The sequence below is a fragment of the Oreochromis niloticus genome, linkage group LG6, assembly GCF_001858045.2.
Source record: "Oreochromis niloticus isolate F11D_XX linkage group LG6, O_niloticus_UMD_NMBU, whole genome shotgun sequence".
Classification (NCBI taxonomy): domain Eukaryota; kingdom Metazoa; phylum Chordata; class Actinopteri; order Cichliformes; family Cichlidae; genus Oreochromis; species Oreochromis niloticus.
The window spans coordinates 23,731,934-23,752,392 of record NC_031971.2 but is presented as its reverse complement, the minus strand read 5'-3'; the positions used below and the strand labels follow the sequence as shown (position 1 = coordinate 23,752,392).

General features: G+C 40.6%; 1 protein-coding gene across 7 annotated transcripts in view; it reads left to right on the top strand.

Annotated features, from left to right (window-relative positions):
• kdm4c (lysine (K)-specific demethylase 4C) overlaps positions 1 to 20,459 on the top strand; it is a 30,854-nt gene that overhangs the window by 4,913 nt on the left and 5,482 nt on the right. For 2 of the 7 annotated variants that reach the window (XM_005456808.2, XM_005456806.2), the window contains exons 6-18: positions 2,972 to 3,021; positions 4,685 to 4,788; positions 5,063 to 5,200; positions 5,295 to 5,488; positions 6,124 to 6,347; positions 6,527 to 8,565; positions 8,675 to 8,786; positions 9,953 to 10,134; positions 10,531 to 10,774; positions 12,178 to 12,254; positions 12,617 to 12,672; positions 12,805 to 12,913; positions 19,199 to 19,393. In XM_005456808.2, the coding sequence (XP_005456865.1) occupies positions 2,972 to 3,021; positions 4,685 to 4,788; positions 5,063 to 5,200; positions 5,295 to 5,488; positions 6,124 to 6,347; positions 6,527 to 8,565; positions 8,675 to 8,786; positions 9,953 to 10,134; positions 10,531 to 10,774; positions 12,178 to 12,254; positions 12,617 to 12,672; positions 12,805 to 12,913; positions 19,199 to 19,393 (3,724 nt within the window). Of the gene's footprint in view, positions 1 to 2,971; positions 3,022 to 4,684; positions 4,789 to 5,062; positions 5,201 to 5,294; positions 5,489 to 6,123; positions 6,348 to 6,526; positions 8,566 to 8,674; positions 8,787 to 9,952; positions 10,135 to 10,530; positions 10,775 to 12,177; positions 12,255 to 12,616; positions 12,673 to 12,804; positions 12,914 to 19,198; positions 19,394 to 20,459 lie in introns of those variants that run through there. The other 5 variants (XM_005456807.2, XM_005456809.2, XM_025907761.1 and 2 more) reach the window with 5 other exon arrangements.

Genomic DNA, 20,459 nt, shown 5'->3' with positions numbered 1-20,459 from the left:
TTTTCTACTAACCAGGCAGACAAATTAGACAAAAATGAGAAATGTGAAGCTAAAGGTGACTACAGCCCTTTAAAAGCATTACAACAAAGTCCTTTAAATAATAAATGCAATCAAGGTTCAGAGCACAGAAGGCGTTGATCATTAAAGAATAGTCAAATAGTTTTTTTCCCCAGTCAATCTTTGTTCCCACCCTTACTTTTGGCCACAGGCTGTCTTGTGAGACGAAAGGATGACCTCATGGTTACACTGAGCTTCCTTTGAGTGGTGGCTGGGTTGCTTTCGAGACAGGGTGAGGACACTTGGTCATTCAGGAGGAACTTGGAGTCTTTACTCTTCCACACTGGAAAGGAGCCAGTTGAGGTGGTTTAAGCATCTAATTGGGATACCTCCCAAATGCTTTCCAGGCGAGGTGTTTCAGGCACTTCCTACCTGGAGGAGGCCCTGGGGCAGACCCAGGACTGGTTGGAGAGATGATATCTCTCAACTGTCTTGGAATCATCTCAGCATCCCTTTGGATGAGCTGGAGGCTGTGTCCAGATAGAGCGGGGTCTTGACTTCTCTGCTTAGACTGCTCACCCCACCAACCCAAACCCAGATAAGTGATTGAAGGTGGATGGCTAGATGGTTTGGAAAGCCAAATTCTAGGTTTCAGTAGAGGAACCAAGTGCACAAAGAAAAGGGGAATTCTGGAGTGCAATAATACAATACATTAAACACTTTAACTTTGTTAACAAGTCTCTCCTTTAAGCTAGAGGACACTATTATAAATACTATTCACAAAAAAGAGGAAAGTTTTCCTCTTAGCTTCAAATCATGTTAAATGAGTTTGGTCCCAGTAAAAAGTGGCTGTGTTTGCAGATAATTGTCTATACTTTTTGTTTGCAAGGTAAAGTGTTAACTCAAGTTTTGTGCATTTGTGAGTAATCAGAGAAACAATTTTATGTGACATGTATAAACAAATACAGGGCATAGCGGGGACTATTTTAAGGCTGAGAAAGTATAGAGGAGGTGCATATCCTTTACATTTCTATCAGAGCTGGAAAATAGCTTTTATCATGTCCAAAGTGGATTTAAATAGCAAGTATTTACAGTGTTACAGGTTTAATTTGATTTACATGCCAATTCAAATGCATAGAGACCCCAGAGGTTTCTTCCTGTGGTTGTTTTTGGCACACAAAGAAATAAATGAGTGTTAGGAGTCTCTAAGTAGTGGTGAGAGCTGCAAAGGAACAACAGATGAAGCAATTAGGCTACATGTGCAGGCAGTGAATGTGCGGCAGCTGTGCTATTCTCCACGGGTGCAAGCATTTAAATTGACTTCTCGGCAGCTGTCTTTCCTGTATGTACAACAGACCAAGGAGAAATTTAGTATTTTAGCAAGTCAATCAATACGGTACACAGTTAGCACAAAAGCTTAACACAGATCAAAACCATAAACTCTTAGCAGTAGTAGTTTGTTAAACCTGAGATTTCTCATTGTCCTTGAATTGAATGGAACTGCATTAGTACGGACAATTAGAGCTCCAAATCGTCCGTGCTGATCATGTGGTGGTGTTGGAGGGTTTTGTCTCATACTTAGAAACTGTGGCATCCCAGCAAACATCATTGATTTTTTTTTTCTTACAGATTAATTGGGGTCTGGGGATATAATTACTGGAATTTTCTCTGTTGTTACTCTTTCATTGAGCCAGCTTAATGAACAGATTTTTCTTTTTTTCAATTTGTCAAACTATCTTCTTCGCATTTTAGAGAACGTACTTTATTGACCACAGTGAAAGGTATCATGATCCATCACAGAGTGCCTATTGCACAGGTCTGATTGGTATTTGTGAACGGAATTATCAGAGCTTAGTCATTAGGAGGTTAGGACTAGAGTAATAAAGGTAAAGAAGAAGTGGAAATGCAGGTAGATCAGAATGAAGTTTGCTTTTCATTTCTTTGTCAGCTTGGTTGTTCCATTTCTCTCTCTTGCCCTGGAGGGAGTTTTGCTCATTAGAGCAGTGAGCCCTGCAACCCCACAGGGATCAGTGTCACAGCCAGACACACAGAAACAGTCATACACACTCACAAAGAGCAGCCTGGTGTACCGAATACCCACACACATGCATACCCTTATCATCTAGTACTCTCTCATACACACACACACTCACTGACGTAGACTCTTTCATCTCACTGATGTGTTGACATCTTGTCCCTGGAGGGGAGCAGCTTAAAAGATGCACTTCTCTCACCTCTTCTCAATCCCGTATACCCTCCCCCTCCTCTCCCAAACTCCCCGTGTCACCTCTACCTGAGGTTTGCTTCCTTTTCTCACCCTGTCTCTCACTGCCGTGTTAAACTGACAGGTGGTATGATGATAGAAATTCCACACACCTGAGGGCGGATGGTACTAGTCAAATGGAATGCCTAGTCAAACCTAGAGGGAATCTTGTCACGCTTCATGGATTTCTTGCTGGGAAGTTTGGGAAGATTATATATTCAGATTGCATCAGCAGCATGAACGAGAAGACGCAGAATAAGGTCATCTTGAAATTCTGCAAACTCATAACTCAGCAGCAATCAGCGATGGTTACTGTGTCCTTATCGGACACATAACTGGGCTTGAATTTTGAAATATTATAGTGGCTAAGATTTAATATAGTATGAAGACCAAACCTTAAATGGTCACATATTCTGGAAAAATATGGGTAATTGTAAAGGAGTGTGAGCACAGGTGGGTGATTAATGATAGCATAATGCTGTATGTTGTTAAGATTACATATAAAATAACAGCGCAGTGTTTTAAAAGCTTGATCCACCTTTCTGAAGTTTTTCACTTGTCCCACCACTTGATGGCAGTCTTGAAACTGCAAATGCTCATTGAAAGTTTGTTTGCAACTGTCAGCACATGGTGCCCTGTAGACATAATTAACAGAGCATGTTCATACACAGTCAAAAATAACTCTCTGCTCCATATCTCTGTCTTTAACAGGTATGCCATCCCCCCCGAGCATGGGAAGAGACTGGAGCGCCTGGCTACAGGTAAAAGATTAAAAGGAGTTGGGTTGGGTAATTTAACAAATATTGAATCGTGATCACAGCATACAGAGGCAGGTCTGCATTAAACAACAACATCCATCTCATAATTAATCTGAGTGCGCTCGAGAGAACAACCTAGATGTAGCATGCTAATGAACTCTGGCTGCAAAGAGATGTAACCTGACAAATCCATAAACACATAAGCCCATGTAAATTAGATGTAAAATGCAGTTGAAATGCCGATTCGGTCACTCAGTAAGTTGAAAAACAACTAATTTGAGAAGAAAGACAAATACATATAGATCAGGGTTCTCCAGCCTCCTTTAAACTGAAAGCTGTATTACAAAATGAAAGCTGCTGATAGATACTCATGTCCTACATTTGTTTTTGTGTTTATTCATGTGTCACATCAAGACATTCAAACAAATCTCTGAACCAATCCAACCAATCAAATGCACTTTTTTGTATCAGCACCTAGTTTTAATGAAAAACCACACAATATTTGGTTTAGCCGTATGTCCATGTCTATACATTTCGGTTTCAGTATGGCATTTAAATGACTTAATATTAGTTACCAATTATTATTACTGATGGTTTTTGTTATGTTTTTCTTTGTCTGCATATCTCACTTTATCTATTTCATAAATTGTTGAGAGTACTGATGTTGCTTGGGGTCTCAGCGACTTATAAAGCTGGATTGTATCCTGGATTGTATTGTATATATTAAGGTCACCCTTACAAATCAGATGAGCTAAATGTTAATCTTTTTTTTTTCTGCTGGAATGGTGTCTGAATAATTAAACTTGAAGTCATTGTCTAGTTTACCATCTTTGCTTTGTCAGAATATATAGACCACTGTAAACAATGCACTGGTTGCTGCAATGATCTTCTTTTTTGACTAGATGAACAGAGACAGAGATCTTTTTGTCTTATTGTTCCATTAAAGCCTGCTATCCCCAAGACACCTCCACACAGCATTTTCATGGACGTTAGTAAAGCTACGCAAAACTGTGTCTTTTAGTAGAATGTATTGCATTTGTTTGTTTTGCAGCTGGAACAGCTTTACTAAGAGAAACTGTGTCATTTAGTATTTGCACATTACAGCCATGGTTTGCACATGAAACTGCAAATCCAAAAGTGGTTTATGACCCAAAATAATTTTGTTACAGACAGCCATTTCCAATTTCTCATATATGAGAGTCCACTCCACTATGCTAAATTGTAAAAAAAACACTTAAATAATTGCAGTTCTTTCTGTAGGATAGATGGTACTGAAGTGATTGCACAATGCATTAACGAATTGACAGATATAAAATTAATTGCTGACTGTTGTTTAAGTGCAATGTTTTAGGGGTTTTTTTCTGGCTGTAGTTGCATTCATTCTAAACTGAATACTGCTGTATTTCTTTCACCATTCATCAGGGAAAGTAATTATGTTTAAGATAAGCTAATAATTGAAATAATCTTTGGTTTCCATAATGGAAAAAAATGTCACTCTACTCGATAAATATTTAAAATGTAGCAGTCGGTAATAGGCCACTTCTCACACAGCTTTTCGGTTCGGCTTTTTTATTCACCTGTTTTTTTTTTTTTTATTTCTCTCTGACAGATTAAGTCTCTCTAATGGGTTTTTTTGTGTCTTTGTGTATGTGTGTGTTTCTGTCAGGTTTTTTTCCCAGTAGCATCAAGGGTTGTGAAGCTTTCCTTCGTCATAAGATGACTCTAATCTCCCCTTCTGTACTGAAGAAGTATGGTATTCCCTTTGATAAGGTAGGTTCTCAGTCCCTTTGAGGAATTACTCTCAGTCTTAGTTCCTTTATTTACCACCTGTGTGAAGACAGCTTTTCCTGCTTATAAAATAGGCAGTGTTAATTTTTATTGGTTGCAGAAATCCTCAGTGGTTTATTTTAAACTTGTCATTTCTTTTCTGTATTAATATCTTTTTGAAAACCACGAGGACATTTAAAGGTCGATCACTCACATACACACCTATAAACCAATCTTTTGCTCCTCTTTCTTTCCTTCTTATATGACAAATTGCCAGATTACTCAGGAAGCCGGAGAGTTTATGATCACCTTCCCTTACGGTTACCATGCTGGGTTCAATCATGGATTCAACTGCGCAGAGTCGACCAACTTTGCCACTTTACGTTGGATAGACTATGGAAAGGTTGCTACACAGGTAACAACTTAATTCAGTCAAAGATCATCACAAAAAATGAATATCTTGCCGTTTAGCCTTGAGTCTGAGATCTCATCTTTTTTTCCTCTTGTAGTGCACGTGTAGCAAAGACATGGTAAAGATATCAATGGAGCCTTTTGTGAAGCGTTTTCAGCCTGACAGATATGCTAACTGGATGCTGGGTAAAGATTCAACGTTTATTGACCACACACTTGCCACTCCCAGTACAACACCAGAGCTGCAGAGCTGGTTGCAGAGGCGCCGCAAGACCAATTCTGGAAACAAAGGGTACTTTGTTTATATTCATGCAATGTTTCTTCTCTTTTCTTTAGTTATTTTTTTACACCTTCACTGAAAACCTGAACTTTTCTAGATATAAAAACAGGAAGTACACGTGAGTTTCTAACATTCCAGCTTTGTAGTAGAAAGTCCGTGTAATGTCTGATTGTATATATGTCAGATAGCATTCACAGCGAGAAAGTCGGTGGCGTGTGTCCTGCCTGCTGCAAATACTATCCATGCTACACCCTCGTCTTAGCCAAATGGGCTATTTTCAGAAGTGATAATGCGGCTGACAATTTCAGACAATGTCCCAATATTCTTCGCCCAATATTGTCCTCTTGAATTCATGCGTAAACAGCTTGTGGCACATTATTACATCGAGTAGGGTTAATGGTGGTAGTGGGCATTTCATTTGGAGTAGGAAAGAGAGAGTGCATATATGCACTCTCTGTGATAATTGTGATAATTTAACAACTGGTGGCTTTGGTGCAGTCACTGGTGATCTGATATTTGTGGCTAGAAGTATTTGCCCTTATCTCAAAAGGCACATCTTTCTACATTTGCTTTTAATGCTTTCATTGCTTTTCGGTTTCATTCAGTTTTGAGTTTTAATCTTCTTTGATCTCTTTAACTTCTGACAGCAGCCACTCTCGTATGCGCTCCAAGCGCCTCAGGACCACAGAAGAGCCCGTTGACCTGGATGGCTCCTCAGCGCTGAAAAGCAAGAGGAAAAGTTCGGCAGGTCCCCCCGGCCCGAAGGTGCGAAGGTCTGTGGCTGGGACAACCAGCAAAAGAGAGCAGAAAGAGAAGAAAAAGGAAGCCGAGTCAAAGCACAACCAGAGTCAAAACTCTGTTCAGCTCTCTGGTAAGAACCTGACAGATGATAAAGAAAATATTTGAGATATTACTTTAATTTCTTTATGTACATAGCTGTCTGTGTTTCTGGTTTCTTATATTTGTAAACTCCTTCATGTGAGGTCTGTAAAAACTTTCGGCAGTGACTGTTTTTCATTTTTTAGCCAGCAATTCTTTTATTCTCAACAGGTCCTTGCAGACAGATGTGTGTGGTCAAGGTAAATCGTGTAGAGAGTAAAAGTTTGGGGGTTTCTAAAGAGCACTCTCATGACTCTCACGACAGCCCCCCTGCCTCACCTTTGAAGGATGACCTTAAGGCAGAAACAGACACTCATATTGACCCACAATACCTCTCAGGGCCAGGTCTCACAAGCAGAACTGCTGAAAGTCTCAGACAAAGGCCTGAGGCTACTCAGGCGGATCCAGGAATTAACGAGCCAAGGTGTCCCTCTTCTGAACAAAGAGACCTCTCATCTCATAAAGACTGCTCAATCAGGATGCCTCCCGTGGAAGCCAGTGAACACAACTCAACTTCCCACACAAGCACTTCTGATGAGACTGTGGTGAACTTGTGTTCCCCTGTTTCTAAAGCTCACACATCTGCTTCAGTATGTAGAGAAGACACTTTAAGTGAAATATTCAACACTGATTGCAGCATGGACACGGGTACAGAAAGTTACGCTAACAACAGCTTTAAAGCAGAGAGAACGGACGCAGTTGTTGATTCGAAGCCTATCAATCCACACTCCACTACAGAAGCACTTTATGATCTAAAAAGTGAGCCAGTAGAGGGGGGTAGCTGCACATCATGTAGCTCCCCTTCTACACACAATCGCATTTTCAAAAGCAACACTGAGGAAAATCTTCCTCCCCCTCTCCTGCAGAGGAATGCAGTGGATATGCCACAACTCACTCCGGAGCCTGCAGATAAGGTTGGAATTTGCCCTTTGCCACCTGTACTGACCCAAGAGATGCCCTCGCTAACGCCTGCTGATGATGGCCTGACTGATTTTTCAAAATCTCGATCGTGTAGTCACCAGATTGCACCTGTGCTTCAGAGGGAGATGCCAACTGGCTCTTCATCCTCACATGGAGCCAGACAAGAAGAGAAAGAGGCTGATTTAATGATGTCAGCAGAACTTCATACAGGAGAACATGCCAACAACTGGCATTTAAATTCCCCATATAATTGCGAAGGGGCAGCGGTGTCTGGTTCAGAAGGAAAAACGGCTCATTTAACTGCCAGTGGTATGCACAAAATAACATCTGGTGGTGTCCATGAAATGATGATAATGCCTGCAGTTGCTGCCGACAAGGATCACGCAAAGCTGGAAAATCTTACTGGACCGAGCGATGCCTCCCTTGGGCTGCTTGTTCAGAGCACTGCACCTCAAAGAGAGCAGAAACCCAACTTACAAGAGTTTGCAAATAAAGATAACTCCAAAGATCCATTTCAAAGAGAAGGCGGATTCAGTACCTCGAACAAAAACATCCCAGCCCCTGCCCCTCCATTATGCACTCAAAGTGACAGCCACTCAGCATTACAACTACAGCATCACACTACATACTCCTCTTCCTTTTGTACACCCCAGCACCCATACACAGAGCCTAAAACATTCTCCAGTAGCATCTGGAAAAACTTTAATTCCCAAAATCCTGCAGTCCTTATCCAAAGTCTGCACCCAGAGCTCCCTTCTGACTTTACCCACGACCCTCTACCTTACACCATGTGGACTGAACCTCAGTGCAAAGAGGTCACTGACCTGGAAAACCCTGAACAAGAACTACGTGAGTCAGAAAACCAGGAAGGAGAAAGTGGGCCTCTCACCTGGGCTCAACTCGAGCCCACTTCTCTAGTTTCAGTTGGTGCTATGGAGCCTTTGGGGCTTTGTGGAGAGTATGAATTGCAAAGAGATGATGCAGATGGGGCTGACGCGCTGTCCCTGTGCAGGGAGCTGGGGAGACAAAGGGAAGCTGAGGAGAGACTCCATTCGGATACTGCTGTTTCACCTCTCGGAACAGGAGATGGAGAACGGGATAGGGTGTCTGATATGGAAGAAGGAGGATCTGATGGCGATGAGGCAGAGCAGCACAGTGCCAAGGAAGAGAGCAGTAGTGACTCCTCTGATGACGACGATGATGATGATGATGAAGAAGAAGAAGAAATAAATGATACAAATAATTATGAGTGCAATGAATCAGGCCTGGAGCCTGGGGAGGTTTGTGCTGTGAGTGTTTTTTTTGTTTTTTTTTTAAATAGTCAATTATAATAGTTTACACATTACAGAAATGAAAAAAAAAAAGTTAACACCTTCAATCAATCCCTGTCTATGCCAGTATCCTGCCCTGTCAATGAAGAGGACCACTAAGAGCTGGCGTCACCCACTCAGGAAACCCACCGCAAGGGCTGTACCAACTGCTGTCAAACAACAGGTCGCCAGTGACGACGGTGGGCACACTGAAAAAACACACACATATATACAGTTAACACAGTTCAATGAAAGCTATTGCTATGGTTGAGCTTAAAAAAGACATTTAGACAGCAACACATGCACACAGTATAAGCCAAGAGTCAAGCTTATTTCAATAAAAAACCCAGGGACATTTCCTGTTGTGGTTAGTACTGCATGGTGGGTGGCACCGGGCCAGAACCCACGATCGTTAGACTTCTTTTTGGTTGCACTGGAGTAAAACAAGAATGCAATCATCACAACATTTAGATATTAATCCGCTTTGTAGTCCAAAAACAAAAACGCATTCTTTGTAAAAGTTTGTATTTCTAACACAATATACTCAGAAGTAATAGAACGGACTCTGTTAGCAGCATGAGCAACAGTCTTGACAAATATAAAGTACACTCAGGTAAAATTTGTGTTTTCCCACAGTGAGCCATTCCACCCTGTGGTCCATACTTCCCCTCCTCATTTTTCAAATTTTATGTCCCTCCGAAATGATTCTTTTGACGTCAATGCACACATAAACCAAACACATTTAATTCTTGGGCCTACCACAGTAAAATGATCTAGTGATAGATATTCTATTTGTTTTCATGGTTTTAATGGGGTGGGGTTTTGGGTGGGGGTAGGTGGGGGCTCCATTAACAACCACTAATGTGCATATACACACACAGTCACATTTATCATCTCTGTAGTTGTGAGAAAGGATGAATAATTCAGCAGCCGTTGTAGTTGTTTATCCGCGAGTAAGAAATGACCATGGCTGTGAGAAGCCTGTTTTATGATCATGAGAGTGCTTAATTATTTTTGGGCAATTTTGGAAGCTGACAGGCGTCTATTCCGTGAAAATGTTTTTCAAGTCACTGGAGGAAATTGTCACCACAGCGGCTGGATTAGCTCTGACTTCTGCAGCGATTCTGTGCAGAAAATGCTGCAGAATTCACTTTGTGAGAGCAATTTTGTGTTTTGTGTTGTGTTTTTTGATATTCTGGCCAGATGATTATTTCACATTCAGAAAAGGCTTAATTAACAAACTACCAGGCAAGAGATTCGTGGTTGGAATTGCATGAATCATTGTCCGCGCCCCAGTAAAAGAAACCACCATTTGAATAGATGAGTGATTACAGTGTCAGTAAGGCTTTATTTTGTCTCAATTTAGAGCCACCTGAAGTAAGCTTGGCAGAAGAAGAGGGGCAGGAAATGGAAGCGTGGGCAAAGCCGCTTGTCTACCTGTGGCAGAACAAAAAGAGCTGCTTCTCAACAGAGAGGGAGTACAATGCTCATGCAGCCACCATGCAGCCATACTGTGCAGTGTGCACACTCTTCATGCCCTACTATCAGGTAAAGGGGAGGTCAGCACAAATTGGGAGATGATTGTCTTTAAAATGCACAGTTCCACTGGTGTAAATTGAGTGCGCATTGCAACTTTCCTCTCTTGAGAATGTTGAAAGATCACATTTCATTCTGTGTATACATCATTTGCCTTATTTGGCTAGCATTTTTGCTACTCTAAGTAGAGGTTGTTTCAATATTGCACTGGTCAGTGATTCTTATCCTGTGTTGAGCTCATATGTCTGTGATTTTTATCCAACCACTTTACTGATAATTACAGCTTACAGTTTTTCAGCACATTTCCAGCTCTAAATGTAATTAAAGTTCAGTCTGGAGAGACAATTTTGAGTTTTTAGTCTGCCAGAGGTTTTTATACATGAAAGTTACAGTCTCTTCCTCCCCTAGGCGGAAGACAAAGCAGAGGACAATAAGCCTATGGTAGCTAAAGACATCTCCCAATCTTCATCTCCAATGGAGGGTCCCTCACCTCATGGTGGAGGGTTTAGGAGAAGCAAGCCCCTGATCCCAGAGATCTGCTTTTCTTTTCGGGAGGAGAATTGCCCCCCTACTCCCACTAACCCTCTGATGCAGGAAGATGGCACCTCCCCTCTGCTCTACTGCCAGAGCTGTTGCTTGCAAGTCCATGCAAGTATGTATGCACAAGGCAACAGTAGCACATATATTTGAGTTTGTGTGTGAGAGAGGGGGGTAGAAGATACAAACTGATGTGTATAGTTTTTAAACTTCATGCCATCTGTTTACCACTTACCACCAGGCGACTTTCTTCGTTTTCACATGTTGTGCTTGTGTTACTGATGTCATTATTAGAGGGTCAGTGGGTTTAAATCCTGACTCATTTCTTCTGTATGTTCCACCCTCTCTCTGTTTCCCTTTCTCCCCCCTTTCTTTGTGGTTTGGAGTATTTTATTTCCCTCGTCAGACTGGGGGTGAATCCTCTGTTTTCGCCACACACAGTTCCTGTTCAGAATCCCCAAGCCAGTAACAAGCTCTCACACATTCTCTTAAAAAAGGGAAAAAAAAAAATCCCTAGAGCTTTTCTTTTCCAAGCTACTCAGACACGATACATTGTGCATTGTCGTAATCCCTCATTCACACGGATCTCTGTCCCAATCATGCACATTTCGATATCTTAAGCCTCCAGCCGGCCTTACGCACGCGTGCGTGCGTGCGCGCACACACACACACACACACACACACAGCTACTTTTAAAAGACTTAGAGAGCAGTATGTGCAGCTTTCAGTCAGTTTGAGTCACTCTTACTAATGTTCACTTTGCCATATTTTTAGTCTGCTGGGTCTAGGATGTTATGTATTTATTGTGTGTGTCTGTAAGTCTGGTGGGGTGGGAGTTAGAGATGAAGTGTATGTCATTTGACACTGATGAAAAAGCCACAAGTTCGGTTTTGAGGCCCAACAATAAGTACACGTTGATGTAGCTTTCTGCCCGTTCTGTTATTTGAACTCTGGAAAGGAAACAGAGGTGGGCTTAGATTTTATTTTTGGTTTTCTGATGGATAATGCAGGAAAAGAATAGTGACATGCACACATATACAGACTTCAAGTGTGTTTTTTCAAATAAAAATTCCTCCCAACCTACGTGTCTAAAGCCTCTAGCTCATGGATTGTAATCAGCTGCCAGCTTTGAATAAGATCACGTTTGTTTTACTAAATGAGATTCCAGTGTTTTTCTGTTCAAGGCCATTTTTTATTTTGGAAAAACATTTGGATGCGAGGACTCAGACCAAAAAGCAAAGTTGCTGCTGTGAAGTGTCTAAAATGACAGCGAGCTATGACACACGTTAATATGAGATAAACCCACACAGACGGACGCCTTCGTAAACAACGATGAATTGTACACCAACTCTTTCTTTTGTTGTGACATTTTTTTCCTTAATAACATAAAATTATCTTGCCATTTACTGTCAAGTCTGCTGTTTTTCTCCCGGCCCATTGAAACAACAGTTTAATAGCATTTGAGGAGTCAGTGAGTATTTTTGCCACAGATTTTTGATCCATCCTTTCTTACTTTAGGTTGTTACGGTGTTGCTGCAGACGACATCAGTGAACAATGGTCATGTGATCGCTGTACCGAGGGAAACTTAACAGCGGTAAGACAATTTTATACCTTTGATTCAAGTATGACCATGGTGTATCAGGAAAATAGCAGTGATATCCTGAAATTTTAATGTGAACTAGTGTTAAAATAATTATACGTTATAACTGATGATGATGGCTCACCCAGTCAGAACAGTCAGTAATATCTTAAGCATATAGATGACCACATTCATATGTGGTAGTTGACACATGGCAGTGTGATCACTGTATACAATAAAGAGATAACTAATTTCTTCTTCTTTCTGACTATTTAATAAGCAGAAATATCTTCCTCTGTGGCACGTGTATAGATTTTGGTGACTAGAAGAAAAATATCTTTGTTTCGTCTTTCTCACTCATTTTTCTCTTTTCCCAGGAATGCTGTCTCTGTAACCTCAGAGGTGGCGCTCTAAAGAAAACCCAAAACGACAAGTGAGACAAGCTTTTGTTCTGCGATTAGCTCTGCACACTTATCCCTCATCTCCAGAGCTCAGCCAAATGAATTGTCTGGGTATCTTAATCATCACAATGTATTAATTTGTTTGTGTGTATATGTGTGTATAGATGGGCTCACGTGATGTGTGCAGTAGCACTGCCAGAGGCGAGGTTCAGCAATGAATCCAAGAGGAGTCCCATCGACACCAGCAGGATCCCCATGCAGCGATATAAACTGGTGAGAACACACAGACACACACCCGCACACCACACACACTCCTTGAGGACTGTCCTGGTCTAATTAATGAAGTGTTCACAGTTCTAATTAACAATGTGAGACGAACATGCCCGCAATCAAAGCTAGATAATTAACCACTGGTGGGTGGGAGTGGGGGGTTTGTGTGTGTGTATGTGTGTGTGTGTATGTGTGTGTTTAAGACTCTCTGTGTGCTGATGTTTGTCTATATGTGTGCAGGTGTATGTCTGCCTCCCTGAGTGCATGTGCATGTGTTTGTGCATTTAGTAAGTGTGTATGTGTTTGCTTAATGAGGGAGCTGCAGTGTGTCTCAGCAGACCTGACATGTTGCCACTATACTTAGCTTTCTGCTGCAGGCACTGTGATAACTCAGCAGAAAGCAAAGTGTTGGAGAAGCACATCCTCACATAAGATGGATCACAGAGATGTGATGAGTTCCATTCTTCTTAGAAGCATATGTAATAAATCACAGTTTAGGACTCCTTAAAACAGCTCATGACAAAAGATACATTAATAAATCAGTTTATTGTTCAAAATGGATTGCGTGAGCTGAAAGTAACAATGATGTGAATACATCATTAATATATATGAGCTGAGATTACAAAGTTATACAACAAAAATTAAAAGCCATGCCCAATTTAACACTGGCCGTTGTCCCTTCCAAAGTTGTCTTTGAATGCAGTGATGCGCCACTTCCAGCCCTGCTGCTGTTTTTAGAAGTCTTGTTTTGAGCTTTCGTTACAGCACAGCACAGCTGCGATGGCCTGAGGATGTTACAGTAAAAGTCCATGCCTACACAGTCACAAAGAAGGAAGAATATACAACACCATGAATGATATTTAAAAGAAAAAAAGGAAGATGAATCAGGTCTCAGGGGTTTCTAGCTCATAGCCAGAGAATTAGATCTCATTTGTCCCCCGACATAAAATGAAGTTAGTGTTTGTCCATAGTGAAACTGCAAATGCACAGATGAACTGGACAGATCTGGGGTTCTAAGAAGGCTTGTGAAAAAGGTAGTATAGGCCTCGGACACAAAGATCTAGAGACCTGTTGGCAACCATCTGGCAACCTCCGGTCATGAGGGAAAAAGAGGTATTCCCTGATAAGGTTGCACGTGGTTGCTGGAGGTTGCTGGTAGCTCCGTTGAAATTGATTCCTAAAGCCTCGGCCATGCAGGCCCAATGACGGGTCGGTGACCCCCTGCTAACCACCAGTCACTTGGGAAAGGTGTGTTTTCTACACCTGGCTGGTGAGTGGTTGCTGGAGGTTGCAGTCAGGGCAAATGCTAGTGACCAAAGCAAGCCCAAGGAAGTTTTGGAGCAGCATACTCTTTGCAACCAGTTTCACCTTGCGACAGCCAGCAATCACTTGCTAACCAATTGGGGAATGCACCCTTTTTCCCCGGTGACCAGAGGTCGAGAGAGGGTCACTGACCAGTCTTATGTGACTGAGGCTTTACTCTCACTGTTAAGAGAAAACCTGTTGGCCCAATGATCCAGCCTCAAACTATAACTTTGGCAGTTAAATTCCAGATAAAGTCCTTTGGCTCTTATCATCTGGCCTTTCTTTCCAAATTAAAGAAATGGTAAGAAGACTTTTCAGTGTAACACAATGATATCCAGTTTGAGTTTAGTTATCAGTCCCTCAGAAAACGGCATCTGAGTGAATAGACTTCAGTTATAACTAAAATGTCATACTTCACCACAGGGAACCAGCCAATTTAGGTTTATACATGACTGCTTACCCAAAAATAGTTCAAGGAATATTGCTGCACTGACACTGAATGGGATGCTAACTCTGTGGACACAGTGACATTACCCATAGGGTATTTACAGGGATATGGTTCATATCTTCTCACACCACATTGAAATTAAGCTCATTTGGATATGAAAGCACAAACCACAAAGTCAGTTTCCATATCCACGGGCTGAAATCTGAACAAAATGAAAATTATAGTCCAGACGGGAAGAGGCGGGGTGCTCATAAAAGCCTCTGACATGACCTGTGTGATGGCCAAAATGTAAGTATAAGAAGGACCTAAATTCATTTTAGAGGAAGTGATACTTCCTTGCTTTAGATGTTAAATGCTTTCTTTATCACAGTGCCAATCAATGCTGGATACCTCCCATGGGTCTTTGTAGCTATAAATCTTAAAGTGGATTATTTGAGAATCAGTTATATGTTAAAGTGTTTCCTACTTAACACAATGACACAAAATCTTTAGATTTAGTTTTCAAGTTTTCATTAATTAGCGCAGTCACAGAAGTACCCATACTTCATTAGGTGGTAAAACATGAAAAACTGCACAGTATGCGTGAATAACCAATATGTCCTTCACATGTACACCAGTACAAAGTGTGCTCCTGTGATGCACACTTAAAGTTTTTGAGGATGGCGTACAGACTACCTTTCTGTTTTGTCGGTGTTGTCATTTGTAGATTCACTCCCCGAGCCACGTGTCCTGAAGTTCGCATTGGACCCGTTGCCACTGCGGCAGCTCAGTACATTCATAATTTACTATCATACAACACACGCACACCGATGTGCACACATACACATTTATAATTTACTGTGGGAATGTTCTTAACGCATGGCTCAACACAGGCACCCGAATACACCCTGCAGAACTCACAGGGGAAAAATTGGCGAAGTTTACACAGGCATTAAAACATACAATTATTCTTACATGTTTATATTACTTTCTGATCTAATGGGCGTTATTTTGTTTTGTTCCCCCCCCCCCCCGCTAATATATGTACATAAGTGCTCATTTGCAGAAATACAAACACACAGACTTTGCACACAGTGCATGCCAGCTAGAATCTTGTTATGCTGGCCTCAATAAGTGGACTAGACAGTCGGGCCAGTTCATCTGTGCAGTGCTGTCCATAATGTAGGAGGTATGGGAAAAGGCTTTACGAAATGTAGGCCAAGTTAGTCACTGAGAAAAGCACTGACTGCTTCTCCCTCAGCTCAGGAACAGAAAGGACAAGAAACTTCATTATTAGGGGGAAAAAAAGGATAAACTTAGGATTTTCACCCCATTTTAAAATCAGAGTTTTACATTGCCTTTTGGTTTTCCTCACAAGAGGAAAAGAGGGTAGTCTCTCACTATACACAATACCTACTGATCCCCAACTGATATCTGCATTAAGAGGGCTAAGCTGATAATTGTAAAGACGAAGCCAGCCCTGCTGTAGAGGTTAAATTTAATTAATGCTGAGCCAACTAATTAGATCAGTTATTGATTTGTTCAAATAAATGAACAAAGGGCAGTGGCTTAGCTGATAAGGACAGAGACTTTAAGAAAGGTTCGTACTTGCGCAGCGTCACCTTCTTATTCACCTCTCAGATGCCTTGCTCTTGTTTCTGGGCATCATCACATCCTGTTATATAGAAATATACACGGGAGAATTAAACTGTCATAAGGTGCTTTTGATATTGTATTTTCTTAATATTTCAACACGTGCTGTTTAAACAATATGTAAACAACAATATTATGCACAAGATATAGCAGTGATATGGTAATTTAGAACCTTTTATAGAAATAGATATTAAAAAACCAGCTAATTCCCACTTAAACTCACTGAGGCACTGGAACGTGTCTGCATATAGACGTATTACATGTCGATATTATAGCATGGATTTCCAGGGAATTAGATTAATGAATAAATTACTTTCAGTAAGATGTGAAACCAAGCTGCAAAGACAGAAGCCAGGGCAGGGAAGTGAAGCGAAGAAGAGAGCGTAGATGGGTGTTTTATTAAGAGCAGACTAGAGAAAATGGAGTGAGATGGAAGGCGTGCAAAGGGGGTGAAAGAGGAAGAGGGAGCGAGTGGGGTTATAATGGGAGGCATGTCGTCATATTTTCCCTTTAGTTGGAGAGGACGGACAAGAGAGATGCCACAGTAGAGGGAACTGACTTGATGGGCTGTTTAGTGCAGAAACCCGAGAGATAGTCTTTTACAAAATTTAGCTTCAAGTGTGTTTGTGCATGGATGCATGGCAGTGTTTGTGTGTAGGATGTGTATGTGTATTATGCTCGCCAGTGTGCAGTTGTGTACTCTTCACAGAGCTTAAACGAGGAAAGAAAATACCACAACATACAGATTGAAGCACTTTTTATTTGTGGAAAGCGTAAATGATGTCATCTGATTGGCTTAACTTGAGGGTTTCTTTGTATTGCAGCAGTCCAATAACATGTTTCTGTTGACTATTAAACTGGGGTCTCTCATTTTATTTTCTGCTATCAATGACTTGTTTACATACCGTATCCAATAACAGCAGATTTCACAGATATAAGTTTTTTGGAGCACATATTGGCTTTAAATTATGTTAGAGGTTCACGGCACAGCTGAGCGTTGATTCACTTAGCAGTCTATTGTCACTAATTTGCTGTTTTTCTTAGCCAACATTTAAAGTCTGGAGTGGAAATGCAAATGTTAAATTACTTTATTTTTTTTAAATTTATTTTACCCCATACATGGGTGCTTTAGTGAATAAGGTCAGGTTTCCTCCACAGCACTAAAGGCAGTCACTGGGAGTAGGTGTATTGTGCAGTAGTTTGCTTTTGAAATTTAAAAAGGAGAACATCTGACTGAAGGTCTTCCATTTACAATGTGAATTTTTATTTATTTATTACCCTTGGGTTAAAATGATTTACCCTTTGTGTAAATCATATCCTCAGTCTGCCCTTTTTGTATATACAGAGCACATCAGCCACACTAAGTGTGTGTAGGATGTTGCTGTCCATCACAACTTCCTCCTTTCATCTCTGGAAGCACAGTATTTCATCTTTTCTATCAGTGTTTTTTGATTTTCTATATATAAAAAAACAACAACAACAACAAATGTATTAATTAACCAAAAAGTCTGATCAGTGTTCATCGTTCATCAGACTGATGTCAGCAGTGCCAAGATCCAAAAGTGGTGTCGTGGAGATATCCCATATGACGGTCCAGTATCAGTCAGCAGCTGCTGTTGGAAACTGTTATGTAGATAATATGTTACTTCTCCTGGGTACTGATCAAGAAATCTTTCTTAATATAAAGCAACACGGAGCTGTTTTGGTCTTTTCATTCATTTCTTCAAAGTAACTTTGGTCAGGATGGTGATAAAGCAACAGGAAGATGGAGTCAGTCTGCTGCCAGACTGCGACTGACTGGCTGTTACATGCAGTCTGTTATGGATAATACAGCATTTTACTGATACACTGGTGAAAATCGCAAATCTATTGCTATCTGTTGCAAATCTGTCGCTGTCTACATTTACAGAAATGAACTACTTAAATTCAGAGTCCAGCTAGAACATCAGTTTTGAAACTGTTTCAGTAATTCTTTCACAAATAGTGACATCAATTTAACTGCAAAATGATATAGATACTCAGTGACATTGCTTTTATATAAGAATATAACTAGAAAATAAATCAGCTAGCAACCAGTTGAGTTGAGTCCCCATCTGCAATTATAAATTAGATGGTAGTTTTTTGGAATCCTTTGCTAATCTGTCTGAGAGTGATTGCAGTCAGTCTGAGCTGTACTGTGATTGTTGCCTCCCACAGTGCGACCTGTGCAATTATCTTGTGTTGTCCACAAGTTGAGGGTGTTTCATCCTTGACCTCTGGGCAACAAGTTTTTCACAACATGTACTTGCAATCAGTTTCCAACAGCAAAAAAAATTCAATGCAATCACTGCTCAACCACCAAGTTTTCTTGGTTGCGATGAGCTTGGCCATCCTATTCATACTTTAGTGTTATTAAACCATTAGCAACATGCTTTTAAAACGACCATATATTCTAAAAGCCAAGAGTGGCGACACAGCTGTTGTTTTTATGTGTTTTTAGAATGCAAGCCATAACGATATATAGAGGACAAATACTCCTGTTGTAACGACAAGGCTAGAGATTTTATTTATTCGTTGTGTATATGTGACATCGTTTTGGATAATTTCCAGTTAGGCTTGAAAACATTTTGGTAAAGACGTACTTAAAGAACATGCTTATTGTTTACAGAAAAAAGTTTTTTGAAGAACAGTTTGACAGCATTTTAAATCTAGTTATATTTAAAAAAAACAAGCTGCATACAGTCTAAAAACACCTTCGGTTTGTCTAAAAGCAGCTGCTGATCGTTCTAGACCATTGGCCATTTTTTGGTTCTTGGCGTCTCTCAATTGTTTTTATAATTCCTTTGCAGTATTAACATTTTCTCAGCTTTTCGTGTGCAACCTAAGTTAATTCAGGCCTATTGACAGTCCTTATGTGTTTACAGAAGTGCATCTATTGTCGTAAACGCTGTGCGGGAAAGCGGCACTCAGGGGCTTGTATCCAGTGCTCATGTGGCCGGTGTCCCACCTCCTTTCATGTGACCTGTGCCCATGCTGCCGGTGTTATCATGGAGCCCGATGATTGGCCGTATGTTGTATCAATCACCTGCCATAGACACCAGTCGCGGAGTTCGTCAGCTGTAAGTTATAGGACAGGTGTTTGCTACAGCTGATCTGAACAAGTGCCCGGAAAAAATAGACATATTATTGTTTTTGACACGCTTGAAATAACTGACTCATTTATAAGCACCTAATAATTTGTGTTAATGTAATTAAGGAAGTGGCACAAATGACTACTCGCCAGATAATTGAAAACAGCTTGTTAAAGGGGCCCCTTTATGTTATGCCTTTGTCTCTGTTTTACCTGTTGCATATACTACAGCTGAACTGCCTGAATCACCTTGTTTGTAGTCGAGTCTTTCTTCCATGACTTATACAAAGCACTGTGTAACAACACATTGGCGTGATGTGTGCACAGTGGCTTGTTTGCACTCAAACAAAGAATGAACAACTACTATTTCCTTGCTAGAAGCTTTTTCTGCCAACTCTTAACTCTATATTCTATTAATGAAGCACACCAAATGTTCTGTTGTTGGCTGCAAGAATGAACATAAGCATGTTCATTTACTCTTGGCATAAAAGAAGATGAAGATCCAATGGATTACTTTTATTTCTGATGTGAATGTCTCTGCAACACCAGGAAAATCCTTACACTTTATACTGTGTTAGCGTGAGATCGGCGTCAGTCTCCTCCTTCTCTAATGTACATGTACTATATTTTAATACAAACAAGCTCATAATAAAGTCATTTGATACTTTGTTTCAGTTGAAACAAATCAAGCGTAAGATAGTGACACAAATGCGACCCATTAGGACTAATGTCCCCACTTTACAAACTGCTGCTCTGCACTGCTCAGCTTGTGATGTCTGATTAAAATCTCTATTAACACGTTAAAGATGAAAGCTGTGATGCGACTTTTGGCCATATTTACCTGTATAATTGTCACTCAAAAATGTGTAAAGCATTTTACACAAAACATATTCTCATTTGACCCCAAATAAAATTGAACTTGTGGAATTTAGAAATCCATTTCCTCCAAAATTGAGATGCTGTGTAAAATATAAATAAAAACAGAATGCAGTGATTTAAAAACCTCATAAATTTATATTTTATTGACAGTAGAATAAAGAAAACATATGAAATGT